Source organism: Mobula hypostoma, chromosome 9 (assembly GCF_963921235.1).
Source record: "Mobula hypostoma chromosome 9, sMobHyp1.1, whole genome shotgun sequence".
Taxonomy (NCBI): Eukaryota; Metazoa; Chordata; class Chondrichthyes; order Myliobatiformes; family Myliobatidae; genus Mobula; species Mobula hypostoma.
In genome coordinates, this window is record NC_086105.1 from 5,292,244 (window position 1) to 5,306,342 (window position 14,099).

Below are 14,099 nucleotides of genomic sequence, written 5' to 3' on the forward strand. Positions count from 1 at the left end.
ACATTCGAAAGGTTTCAATGAGATCCGCCCTTATCCTCCTAAATTCCAGTGAGTACAGACCCAGAGCCATTAAACATTCCTTGTATGATAACCCTTTCATTCCCAGAATCATCCTTGTGATCCTCTGAATACTTTCCAATGCCAGCACGTCTTTTCTTAGATGAGGAGCCTGAAACTGTTCACAATACTCAAGGTGAGGCCTCAATAGTGCCTTATAAAGCCTCAGCATCACGTCCTGCTCTTGTATTCCAGACCTCTTGAAATGAATACGAACATTACATTTGCCTTCCTCACCACCAACTCAACCTGCAAGTTAACTTTTAGGGCATTCTGCTCAAAGTCTCCCAAGTCCCTTTGCATCTCAGATTTTTGCATTTTCTCCGTGTTAGAAAATAGTCTGCATATTTATTTTTACTACTAAAGTACATGACCATGCTTTTTCCAACATTGCATTTCATTTGCTACTCTCTTGCCCATTCTCCTAAACTGTCTAAGTCCTTCTTCAGCCTACCTGTTTCCTCAACACTACCCTGTCCCTCCACCAATCTTCATATCATCTGCAAACTTGGCAACAAGACCATTCCTGACTCTGGTACCAGCGAGGTAACATACCATCTGCATGTCTCGTTCGTGTCCACAGAATCTTCTGTCCGTTCCCCTGACTACTGAGCCCCCATCACTACCGCTCCCCTCTTCTCCCTCTTTCCCTTTTGCACCATGGACCCATGCTCAGTGCCAGTAACTCGGGCTCCGTAGCATTCCCCGGGCCGGTCATCCCCCACAACAGTATCCAGAGTGGTAAAGAAGCCACAGGGGTGCTTGACGCTATCTGTCTAGTCACATTTTCATTTCTCCTGACGGTCACCCAGCTACTCGCCTCCTGCAACTTCAGGGTGACTACTTCCCTATAACTCTGATCGATTATCTCCTCACTCTCCCATACATTCCCATACGTTCCCATCTATGGCCATGAATTCCACAGATTCACCACTTCTGACTGAAGAAATTCCTCCTCATCTTTGTTCTAAATGGGCATCCCTCTTTTCTGCCCTCTGGTCCTGGACTCCCCCAATTCAGGAAACATCCTTTCCATGTCCACTCTATCAATATTCAATAGGTTTCAGTGAGATCCCCTCTCGTTCTAAACTGTATCCAGTACAAGCCCAGAGCCATCAAACACACCTGCACCTGTGCATGTACAGGGAAAGACTAGTATGAAAGGTTTATATCTAGTAGAAAAGTTTCATACATCTCGTGATAAAATGGACTCTGGACAGATTCGGTAGATGCCGGAACCTTGAACAACACACACAAATTGCTGTAGGAATTCAGCCATCATCTTAGCAGGGGAATGAACAGTCAATGTTTCAGGCTGAGAGCATTCGTCAGGACTGGAAAAGAAGGGGAGCAAAGCCAGAGTAAGAAAGTGGGTGTGGAGGGACGGAATACAAGCTGGCAGGTGTTAGGTGAGACCAGGTGAGGCCAGGTGAGGGGAGAGGTGAGTGGGTGGGGGAGGGGAATGAAGTGAGAGGCTGGGGTGGTGGGGATTGGTGGAAGAGGAAAGGGCTGAAGACGGAGGAGTCTGACGGGAGAGGACGGTGGACCATGGGAGAAAGGGAAGTAGGAGGGGGACCAGAGGGAGGTGATTGGCAGCTGAGGGGAAGAGAGTGGGTGACAGTGGAGCCAGAATGGGGAATGAGGAAAGAAGTGGTGAAGGGGGTGTGATTACTGGAAGTTACAAAAATTAATGTCCATGCGATCAGGCTAACCTAACAATCTACCCTGTTATGACCTTGCCTATCTGCACAGCAGTTTCTCTGTGCCTGTTACACTTTACTCTATATTCGGTTACTGTTTTACTTTGGACTACCTCAATGTGCTGTGCGAAGGATTGATCTTTATGAACTGTATGCACTTTCTCTATCTCCCTGTCCCACTTACGCTTCTGACTCTGTCGCCTCCCTCTCACTCCTCTTCTCTGTAAGCTTACCAGAACATAACAATCAGAACCCCGCATGAGAAGGCCTTGGCGAGCAGGATGAAGGAAAACCCCAAGGCACTCTATAAGTATGTGAAGAGCAAGAGGATGAGCCGTGTGAGAATAGGACCAACCAGGTGCGATAGTGGAAACGTGTGCACGGATTTGGGTGCGATAGCAGAGGTACTTAATGAATACTTTGCTTCAGTATTCACCAGGGAAAAAGACCTTGGCAATTGTGGGGATAATTTACAGCAGACTGAAAGGCTTGAGCATATAGTCATTAAGAAAGAGGATGTGCTGGGAGCTTTTGAAAAGCATTAAGTTAGATAAGTCACAGGGACCGGATGAGAAATACCCTAGGCTACTGTGGGAAGCGAGGGAGGAGATTGCTGAGTCTCTTGCAGTGATCTTTGCATCATCAATAGGGAAGGAAGAAGTACCGGAGGATTGGAGGGTTGCAAGTGTTGTTCAAGAAAGGGAGTAGAGATAACCCAGGAAATAATAGACCACTGAGTCTGAGTTCAATGGTGGGCAAGTTGTTAGAGAAAGCCCTGAGAGGCAGGATTTATGAGCATTTGGAGAGACATATGCTGGTTAGGGATAGTCAGCATGGCTTTGTCAAGGGCAGGTCGTGCCTTACGAGCCTGATTGAATTCTTTGAGAAGCCTGATGAAGGTAGAGCAGTGGATGTAGTGTATATGGATTTCAGTAAGGCATTTGATGAAGTTCCCCATGCAAGGTTCCTTCAGAAAGTAAGGAGGCTTGGGATCCAAGGAGACCATGCTTTGTGGATCCAGAATTGGCTTGCCCACTGAAAGCAAAGGGTGGTTGTAGATGGTTCATATTCTGCATGGTGGTCGGTGACCAGTGTTGTTCTGCAGGGATCTGTTCTGGGACCCCTCCTCTTAGTGATTTTTATAAATGACCTGGTTGAAGAAGTAGAAGGATGGGTTAGTAAGTTTGCTGATGATACAAAGGTTCGGGGTGTTGCGGATAGTCTGAAGGGTTATCAGAGGTTACGGCGGGACGTCGATAGGATGCAAAACTGTGCTGAGAAGTGGCAGATGAACTTCAACCCAGATAAGTGTGAAGTGGTTCATTTTGGTAGGTCAAATTTGAAGACAGAATATAATATTAATGGTAAGATTCTTGGCAGCGGGGAGGATCTGAGAGATCTTGGGGTCCATATTCATAGAACACTCAAAGCTGCCGCATAGGTTGACAGTATTGTTAAGAAGGCGGATGGTGTGATGGCCTTCATCAACCATGGGATTGAGTTCAGGAGCCATGAGGTAATGTTACAACTATATAAGACCTTGGTCAGACCCCACTTGGAGTACTGTGTTCAGTTCTGGTCACCTCACTACAGGGAGGATGTGGATACTATAGAGAGAGTGCAGAGGAGATTTACAAGGATGTTACCTGGATTGGAGGGCATAACTTATGAGAATAGGTTGAGTGAACTTGGCCTTTTCTCCTTGGAGCAACAGAGGATGAGAGGTGACCTGACAGAGGTTTATAAGATGATGAGAGGCATTGATCATGTGGATAGCCAAAGGCTGTTTCCCAGGGCTGAAAAGGCAAACAATAGGGGGCATAGTTTTAAGGTGCTTGGAAGTAGGTACAAGGGGCATGTCAGGGGTAGGTTGTTCACACAGAGAGTGGTGGGTGCGTGGAATGCACTGCCGGCAGCGGTGGTGGAAGCGGATACAATAGGGTCTTTTAATCATGACTTAAATATTCAAAAAATCATAAATTAAATATAATATATTCAATTTTTACATAAAATGTAGAGATGGCCTGTTTCTGCACTGTAGTGCTCTATGTCTCTATGTCTCTGTGGTCCACAAATTAAAATCCTAAATTGGGTCATGGCAAATTTTGGCATTCTTTTCTCCAAATTTCAGAAGTATAAAACTAGAGGCCATCAATGTAAGGTGAGACGGGAATGATCTAAGGGAATCTGAGGAGATGGGTATGTAGAACAAGCTGGCAGAGGAAGTGGTGGAGGTTGCTACAATCTTTATCATCATCATTATGCACTGTGTCCTATGACGTGGGTGGTCATGGTCTTTGGCCATGATCGTTCTTGGCAAATTTTTCTACAGAAGTGGTTTGCCATACCAGGAGCTACACCTTACTCAAGGTCATCTGCAGGCCAGCAGAGGGACGGAGCACCCTACACCTCCTTTAGTAGAGACGTATCTCCACCCTGCCACCCCACTGGTACAATATTTAAAGATATATAAAAAGCTTCCAGGTTGGGAAAGGTTTAGATGGTGAAGAAACAAGTGCTGGCAGATGGGGCTGGCTCAGAAAAGCATGGCCCATTCCTGTGTCACTATGACTCTTTGACAAATCTTGCGAACCTTCTGAAAGACAAATATTAGTTACACAACAAGCAATGAGCGGTGAGTCAAACAATAACATTACCTGCCTCATCGTTGTCTCTGTCAAGGCTGAACTCACACCCCTGCCTGCTCACATTCAAAGCCTGCCCTCTGTCTTGGGCTGATGTGCTCTCCAATCCCAACTGAAGGGTACTGAAGCTCTGTCTCAGAACATCCACTTCATCCACCCCTGGACCTTTCTGTCCTGATTCACTCCAGAACTCTGCATCGTGTGCACGTCGACTGTTTTCATCTGACACCTCAGCTGGGTTCTGCTCACTGTCTCCAGCTAAAGGATTCCAGTGAGTACCACATGTCCTTTCTTCATCTTCCCCTGATGACTCCTCACTTGCTGGGGGTGATTTTGGCTGAGGTTCTGAGCTTGGTTTAAACTGCAAGTGGCAAAATGATTTGGCTGGGTACCTGTGCCTATAATGTGCTGAAAGATAGAAACAGCAACACAGGTTAGAGTATGAAGCAACCAAAACCAAACCCAAAACCCAATCCAAATCCAAAACTAAATGCAAATTCCAATCCAAAACTAAATCCAAATCCAAATCCAAAACCAAACCAAACCCAAAACCCAATCCAAAACTAAATGCAAATCCAAATCCAGATCCAAAACCCAATCCAAAACCAGATATAAAACCAAACCCAAGCATGGCAGATCAAATCCAGAGGAACATGAGAGGTTGCAGAGAATAATGGACCATGCACTCAAAATACTGGACAAACTCAACAGATCAGGAAGCATCAATGGAGAGGAATAAACATCCTGCGTTTCAGGCTGAGATATTGACTGTTCATTCTCCTTCTTACATACCTCCTGACCTCTGAGTTCATCCAGCATTTTGTGTGTATTTCTCAAGATTTTCAGCATCTGCAGAATCTTTTCAAGGTTCAAGATTCAAGATTGTTCAATGTCATTCTCAGTACACAAGTGTAAAAGTGAACAAAATAATTGTTACTCTGGATCCAATGCAGCACAAAACAATAATAATAATAATAATCACAATAAATATAAATACATAAGATAGCTTATATACACAGACTGATTGTATGTCCATAAAGTGCCACTGAGCACAGGAGTGTCTGTACATACAGTGACTCTAACAGGAAATGACAAAATAGTGGTGAGGATTTTGGAGGATTAAGTTAGTGGGTGGAGGTGTTGATCAGCCCTTTTGCTTGGGGAAAGTAACTGTTTGAGTCTGGTGGTCCTGCCGTGGACACTACGTAGCCTTCTCCTTGCTGGGAGTGGGACAAACTGTCCCTGAGCAGGGTGAATGGTGTCCTTCATGATGTTACTGGCCCTTTTCTGCTACCTTTCTCTATACACGTCCTTGATGGCGGGTAGGCTGGTGCAAGTGATGCGTTGGGCAGTTTTGACTACCTGTTATAGAACCTTCCTATCCAATACAGTGCAATTTCCAAACCCACAGTGATGCAGCGCACTCTCTCTCTCTCACTGTCGCTATTTTTCTGTCAAACTATTTTTTTCCATATCTCTCTCTTATCTCTTTCTTTCTCTTACTATTGTTCTCTACCTTTCTCTATCACTCTATCTGTCGGAGGATGGTGCCAGAGTTCTGGGTTCTGGGCAAGGTTCACTGGACACGGTTTTGTGGACTGGATTCTGTAGTTCACATTATGATGTGCTTCTGATTTCTGGTGACTCCTTTTTCAACACTACTTTGGGAGATTTTGAATCTGGGCAGCCTGCAGACACTGAGCTGAACTGAGTATGCCTGGATTCTTTTGATTTTGTGTTTTTATATTCTGTATTTATCTTTTTATCGTTTCCATTTGCATGATTTGCTTTTTTTGTGCATGGTGGGGGGGGGAGGGGGTGTTGGTGACTTTCTTTAAACAGGATCCATGATGTTTCTTTGTTTTGTGGCTGTCTATGAGAAGATGAATCTCAGGGTTGTATACTGCATACATACTTTGATAATAAATGTACTTTGAATTATTTATTCTATAACTTTCTCTCTATTTCTCTTTCTTTCTATCACTCTCCATCTCTATCACAGTATATCACTCTTCATCTTCCTCTCACTGTTGCTTTATCTCTATCTCTCTCCATCTTTCCTGCTCCCTCCAGCAGTTATAAGCGTATTGGTGATGCGTGTGTGTCCCTCTAGCATACTCTTCTCTCCAAAAGGAAGCAGATCAAAATTCTCACACATTTCTGCAGCAGCGATTCAGTCTGCAATGCTTCCAAGATCTACTTTCTTTATAGCCTGTCTATCTGTTGGAGCCCATTGTTTGCAGATTGGACGGACAGCAGTTCTCTCGCCTCCTGGAGCTAACAGAGTGATGTATTGCAGCCTCCGCAATGCAAGCAATCACTGTGAGGGAAGTGCTTTTCCTTTGCAATATGCTGCCTGTGGCTGGTGTGCCCATTGTCTGTACACAGGCAAAGTATGTGGGTCACAGCACTTTTTGCAGAGCTCACAGAGGTTGGTAGGGGATCTTCTCCGCTTTCATTCATCTTTTGTGTCCTCAATACCAATGCTGTGCAACCTCCAATCAGAAATGGCCTTTGATTCCGATGACTGGGTGGAGGGGGTGGGAGGGGGAGCGGTGTCATATCGGCATCCTAAGCTTGCTTTCTAGTCAGGGACCAAAATCACAAAGAAGGACTCTTCAGAAAGTGGTGTCGAGTTTGTGGGGTGAAGGTCGTCTCGAGACACACTGACCAGATGCTTGGAGCTGAGAAGAACAGCAGTCTGAAGTGAAAAAAATCCCTGCACAATTCCGACAGGGAAAGAGGGACTTCAGCTCATGATCCAGAGGCTTAGGGTAATAATCCAGGGATACAAGTTCATAGCCAGTGCGGAAATTAAAATCAGTTAATGGAATTAAATAAAATTAACCCTGGAATGAATCAAATATCAAAGTTCAAAGTAAACTTATTATCAAAGTACATACAGTATATGTTACCCAGAGATTCATTTTCTTGTGGGCATTCACAGTAAATACAAAGAAACGCAATAGAATCAGTGAAAAACTACACACGAACAAAGACAGACAAACAACCAACGTGGAAAAAACAACAAATTATGCATATACAAAAAGAAAAATAAAATAATAATAATAGATAAATAATTAATAAATAATATTGAGAACATGCGTTGTAGAATCCTTGGAAATTAGTCCATAGGTTGTGGAATCAGTTCAGTGGTAGGAACGTGAGGTTGTCCACACTGTTTCAGGAGCCTGATGGTTGAGGGGTAATAATTGTTCCTGAACCTGGTGATGTACATAAGTCACCATACACAATCTTGAGATTCATTTCCCTGCAGGCATACTCAATAAGTCCAAAAACCATAATCGGATCAATGACAGACTGCACCCAAAAGGGCGGACAACCAGAGTACAAAAGACAACAAACTACAAATATAAAATAAATAATAATAATAAATAAGCAATAACTATCGAGACCATGAGATGAAGAGTCCTTGAAAGTGAGTCCATAGCTTGTGAGAACGGTTCAGTGATGGGGTGAGTGCGGTTGAGTGAAGTTATCCCCTTTGGTTCAAGAGTCTGATGGCTGAGGGATAATAACTGTTCCTGAACCTGGTGGTGTGGGTCTTGAGGCTCCTGTACCTTCTTCCTGATGGCAGCAACGAGTAAAGAGCATGGCCTGGGTGGTGGTGGTCCTTGACGATGGAAGCTGCTTTCCTGTGATAGCGCACTGTGCACTGTGTAGACGTGTTCAGTGGTTGGGAGGGCTTTACCAGTGATGAACTTGCCCATATCAACTACAATTTTGTAGGTTTTTACATTCAAGGGCATAGGTATTCCCATACCAGGCCATGATGCAACCAATCGATATACTCTCCACCACACACCTACAGAAGTTTGTCAAAGTTTTAGATGTCATGCTGAATCTTTGCAAACTAAGGAAGTAGAGGCGCTACTGTGCTTTCTTTGTAATGGCACTTCCCTGCTGGGCCTAGGACAGGTCCTCTGAAATGATACCACCGAGGAATTTAAAGTTGCTGACCTTCACCTCTCATCCCCTGATGAGGACGGGCTCACGGATCTCTGGTTTCCTCCTCCTGAAGTCAATAATCAGCCCCCTGGTCTTGCTGACATTGCGTGAGAGGTTATTATTATGGCACAACGCGGGCAGATTTCAATCTCCCTCCAGTATGCTGATTCGTCACCACCTTTGATTTAGCCAATGACAGCGTCATCAGCGAACTTAAATATGGATTGGAGCTGAGCTTAGCCACACAGTCATAAGTATAAAGTGAGTAGAGCAGGGGGCTAAGCACACAGCTTTGTGGTGCTCCAGTGCTGATGGAAATTGTGAAGGAGATCTTGCCAATCTGAACTGACTGGGATGTGCAAGTGAGAAAATCGAGGATCCAATTACTCAAGGAGCCACTGAGGCCAAGGCCTTGAAGCTTATTGATTAGTTTTGAGGAGATGATGGTTTTGAGCTGTAGTCAATGAAGAGCATCCTGATGTATGCATTTTCACTATCCAGGTGTTTCAGAGTTGAGTGAAGAGCCAATGAAATGTCAGGTGCTGTGGACCTGTTGTGGTGGTTGGCAAAATGGAGAAGATCCTAGTCGCTTCTCAGGCAAAAGTTAATGTGCTTCTTCACCAGCCTCTCAAAGCACTTCAACGCAGTGGGTGTAAGTGCTACTGGACGACAGTCATTGAGGCAGATTACCATGTTCTTAGACACTGGTATAATTGAAGCCTGCTTGAAGCAGGTGTGTATGTCAGACTGCCAAAGTGAGAAGTTAAAGATCTCAGTGAACACTCCATCCAGTGGTCAGCACAGGTCTTTAGTACTCGGCCAGGTACAGTACTCCATCTGGGCCGGATGCTGCCCACGGGTGCACCCTCCGGAATGATGCTCTCACATCGACCTCAAAGACTGAAATCACAGGGTTATTGGGGGCTGTGGGAGCTTGTGAAAGTTACTCCATTGTTTGACGGTCAAAGCGAGCATAGAAGGCATTGAGCTCATCTGGAAGCAAAGCCTTTTTGTCAGCTATGTCACTTGGTTTCACTTGGTAAGATGTGATAGTATTCAAACCCTGCCACAGCTGTCGAGCACCCTTCTGTGATTTAAGTTTGGTCTGGAGATGCCACTTTGCATGTGAGATGGCTACCTGGACCTCACATATTTTACTTGGTCATCAGACCTGATCTGACCCTCAGCTGATTGTCATCTAAAACATTCTGAAACTTCTACAGATGTGCCATGGTGACCATTCTGACTGGCTGCAGCACCGTCTGGTATGGGCCGATTACAGCACAGGATCGAGGTAAGCTGCAGAAAGATGTAAAATTAGTCAGCTCCATCTTGGGTACCAGCTTCCATAGTGTCCAAAACATCTTTAAGGAGCAGTACCTCAGAAAAGTGGTGTCCATCATTAAGGACCCCCATCACCCAGAACATGCCCTCTTCTCATTACTACATCAGGAAGGAGGTACAGAAGCCAGAAGGCACACACTCAGTGATTAGGAAACAGCTCTTTCCCTCTTTGCCATCCAATTTCTTGAATGGACATTGAACCCATGAACGCTACCACACTACTTTTTTCAAATTTCTGTTTTTGTACTACCTATTCTAACCATTTAAAACACATATATTCTTATTGTAATTCAGTTTTTTTCCCTAAACTTTATCATGTATTGCATTGTACAGATACCCCAAGGTTAACAAATTTCACAACACATGCCAATGATATTAAGCTTGATTCTGATCTCTTTCTCATTTGGGAAAGGCGCTAAATGATTTATGGGAACACACTCATCTACAGTTGCTTTTATAAATTCTGTGACAACTGTGGTGTACTCGTTGAGGTGCTCCGATGATTCCTTGAACATGGCAAATTCCACCAATTCAAAGCAATCCCGCAGCTGCACCTCTGCCTCCTGCAACCATCTCTTTGTTGTCCTGATCTCTGGTGCCTTGCTCTTTAGCCTCTGCCTGTCTTCAGGTAGGAGAAGGACAGCCAAATGATCAGATTTCCCAAATTACTGTCTAGGTATGGAATGGTAGGCATTCCTAATTGTAGTATAGCAGAAGTCACGTGTGTTGGGACCCTTGGCACTGCAGGTTATATCTTGATGATAACTGGGCAGAGATTTATTCAAGTAAGTCTGACTGAAATCCCTGACTATGATTTGAAAGACATCAAAGTGGGTCATTTCTTGTTTAGTGATAGCAACTTTCAACATCTTGAGTGCCTGGTTAACGTCAGCTTTTGGTGGTATGTAAACTGTAGTCAGGATCAAGGAGGTAAACTCTCTTGGTAAATAGAATGGTCGGCATTTAATTGTTAGATGTTCCAGGCCAGGGGAACAAGAGTATGACAAGAACAGTATGTCCAAGCACTATAAAGAATTTATTGTGAAACACAGACCCCCACCTTTTGCCTTCTCCAAATAAGAATTCTGGTCCACCTGGTGTATCGAGAAGCCCTTGGGTTTTACCAGTGTATCTGCTGAGACCAGTATAAGCCACATCTCCATGAAACACAGAACACAGCAATTCTTCATTTTCCTCCAATACAGCATTCTTGCCCTCAGGTCCTTGGTCTTGTACATTTAGTAATGAGATATTGGGTAGAGGAACTTTCATTCTTCAGCATTTCAGTCTAGCTTAGAGTCCTCCCTTCTTCCCTGTCATCCAGCCATGGCAATGTACCATCGTCTGCTTAAAGGTGCCGTATCTGCATGCTTGAGAGTTAAGTCCTCCGATAGCTTCGAAAGACCATGAAACCACTAGTTCATTAAGACAGTTCAAAAGTAGCTTGCTTAAAGGGAAATTACTGGCTGCAGATTGCAGTGAGAGTATTTAGAAGTTTTGTAAGCAGCCCACAACATGCCAGTGTGGTTCACTGGGACCATCTTGTCCAGGTTCGGGGTGCTGGGGAACTTTTGTAGCTGTGGCATCAACATGGTTGGGCCAGGCAGAACAGGTTGTTGGTGATGACGTTTACTCCTAGGATCTCAGACCTCTCGACCTGCTCAACCTCAGCTCTGTTGATGAAAACAAAAACCTATGTACTGTCTCCCTGCCTGAAGTCGGTAACCAGAGTGACTGTGTACATTTCTACAACTCCAGTAGAGGCTGATGTGTGAATTAATTGCTGCTGGAGCTATGGCTGTGCTTTGCTCTTGCAAGGGATAATTCTCATTTATTGATTTATTTATTTACTGCACAGAATAGCCCCTTCCAGCCCTTCAGGCCGCACCGCCAGCAGCCCCCAATTTAACGCTCGCCTGATCACAGGCTAATTTACAGTGACCAATGAACCTACTAACTGGTGCGCTTTTGGATTGTGAGAGGAAGCCGGAACACCCGGAGAAAGCCCACACGTTCCATGGGGAGGATGTAGAGACCCCTTACAGATGAGCACCGAACCCTGAGGTGTAATAGCATCACACTACCACGGCACCCCAACTTCATCCGGCAAGTCAGGAAGGCACAGGGCGTTCCCTCACAACCAGTTGCCGCACAGGTTGATAAGGTGGTTAAGAAGGCAAATTGTGTGTTGACCTTTGATAGTCGAGGGATTAAGTTCAAGAGCCACGAGGTAATATTGCAGCTCTATAAAACCCAGGTTAGACCACACTTGGAATATTGTGCTCAGTTCTGGTCGCCTCATTATTGGAAGGATGTAAAATCTTTAGGGAGGGTGCAGAGGAAACTTACCAGAATGCTGCTTGTGCTAGAGAGCATGTCCTCTGATGATAATTCGAGTGAGCTAGGGCTTTTCGCTTTGGAGTGAAGAAGAATGAGAGATGACTTCATAGAGAGGTACAAGGGGATAAGAGGCATTGAGTGAATGGACAGACAGGGGCTTTTTTCCAGGGCAGAAATAACCAACACACGAGGGCACAATTTTAAGGTGCTTGTAGGGAAGCACAGGGGTGATGTCAGAGGTAAGGTCTTCACACAGAGAGTGGTGGGTGTGTGGAACATGCTGCCAGTTGGGGGCTGATACATTAGGAGTATTTAAGAGACTCCTAGGGGGGCACATGGACTATAGAAAAATGGAGGGTTATGAAGGAGGGTCAGATTTAACTTGAAGAAGGTAAAAGGGTTGGCACAACCTGATAGGCCGAAGAGTCTGTATTGTGCTGTGCTGTTCTATGTTCTCAATATAGGCCCCCCCAGCAATCCCCTCCCTCTCCCTCCCAGCATGCTTGGTGGCAGGCCCAGAGACGGGCATGGGAGTGGCACCCCTGTGAGTGAGCCCAGTCCAGCCCCCTCCCCTCCTCGTCACAGCTTCTTTCCCAACCACCCCCCCCCACCTCCCCCCACCTCAGACCCCTGAGCCATTCGGTCAACAAACAGAAGAGGTCAAAACTGAAGCTGGGCCTTTCACGGAGGGACCGAAGCATCTTTGGAGGACAGGCCCTGATTTTCAGGCCTGTGCACCCTGTGACCAGACCTGCTCCGAGGAATAAAGGGATGACTCAGGATGCGGGTCTACGCGGTGATCCGTGCACAATTCCCAGCCACGTCCCATCTGTTCCGCAGAAAGGACTTGAATGGCGTGTGTCAAGAGAGTCTTAGCTGTGTAAACTGCCCAAAGAAATTAACTAGCCCTTTTCTTTGGATATGGATATGCATACACCAGCCACCATATGGTGAACAGCAGCAGTAATGTTCACTGAATTTCAGGTACCCTCTCTGATGGGAGGTGGGCTGCTCATAAATGCCTGCGTGTTCAACGAAAACCAGCTCAGCAATGAAACCGTTCAGCTGGACAAGTATTTGGCCAGCACATTGTTTGAACAGGTTTCCTATTGTACAGCGGCAGTTCCTCAGTTTATTAAACAGCATTTGCTTCATTGTCCTTGCTTTTACACTGGGTCATGGGATGATCAGGCATTGAGAGAGGCCAATCCGCCCATTGTGCTGTGCTGGCTGTGGGAAGACTTACCAAATAGTCTCAGTCTTCTGGACACACAAGGAACTGCGGGTGGCGGAATCTGGAGGCGTCTGCCGGATTTGATTTGTTTGTTTGTTTAGAGATACAATGCGGAACAGGCCCTTCTGGCCCACTGAGCTGGGTTGCCCAGCAACCGACCCCGACCCAATCACAGGGCGGTTTACAATAACCTACTAACTGGTACATCCTTGGACTGTGGCAGGAAATTGGGTCATCCAGAGCCCCCATGCACATGTGGGAAGAACGTACAAACTCTCTTATAGACAACGCTGGAAATGAACTTCAAACTCCAACTCCCTGAGCTGTCATAGTGTCGCACTAACCGCAATGTTTCAAATTTTTTTGTTTGACATGGATGAGAACATAGAACATAGAACGCAGAACTTGCCCTTCAGCCTGTGACCTATTAACCTACTCCTGGATCAATTTAACCCTTCCCTTCCACATGGCCCTCCATTTTTCTTTCATTCGTGTGTCTATCCAAGAGTCTCTAAAATGTCCCTAATGTCAAACATTACATTGCTACCGCACAAAGGACGGCGTTCATCCCAAAGTCAGTATTGGGCCGAGAGAAGGGATTCCTCAATTCCATTCCAGACTCTTTCCCTGTGTTCCTTATTCTTTCCCAATTCCTTTTACATTCACCTCCCTCAGTTCCCTCTAGATTCATCTTCACCTATCGTGTCTCAGTGGGTCCATTTGGTAGTTGTGCAGAGCTTCGAAACAAAAAGGTCGTCAATGATGCAATCACAAAGATCCAGTCGCTCTAGTTAGGGGTTTGAGGTGATT

At 45.3% G+C, this 14,099-nt stretch overlaps 1 protein-coding gene across 10 annotated transcripts in view; it reads right to left on the bottom strand.

Annotated features, from left to right (window-relative positions):
• The window catches only part of LOC134351471 (uncharacterized), a 191,333-nt gene that overhangs the window by 123,881 nt on the left and 53,353 nt on the right, over window positions 1-14,099 (bottom strand). For 7 of the 10 annotated variants that reach the window (XM_063057653.1, XM_063057652.1, XM_063057654.1 and 4 more), the window contains one exon: window positions 4,415-4,810. The exons of 2 other annotated variants lie outside the window; for them this stretch is intronic. In XM_063057653.1, coding sequence (XP_062913723.1) covers window positions 4,415-4,810 — 396 coding nt within the window. Of the gene's footprint in view, window positions 1-4,414; window positions 4,811-6,556; window positions 6,803-14,099 lie in introns of those variants that run through there. One more of the 10 variants, XM_063057660.1, reaches the window with a different exon arrangement.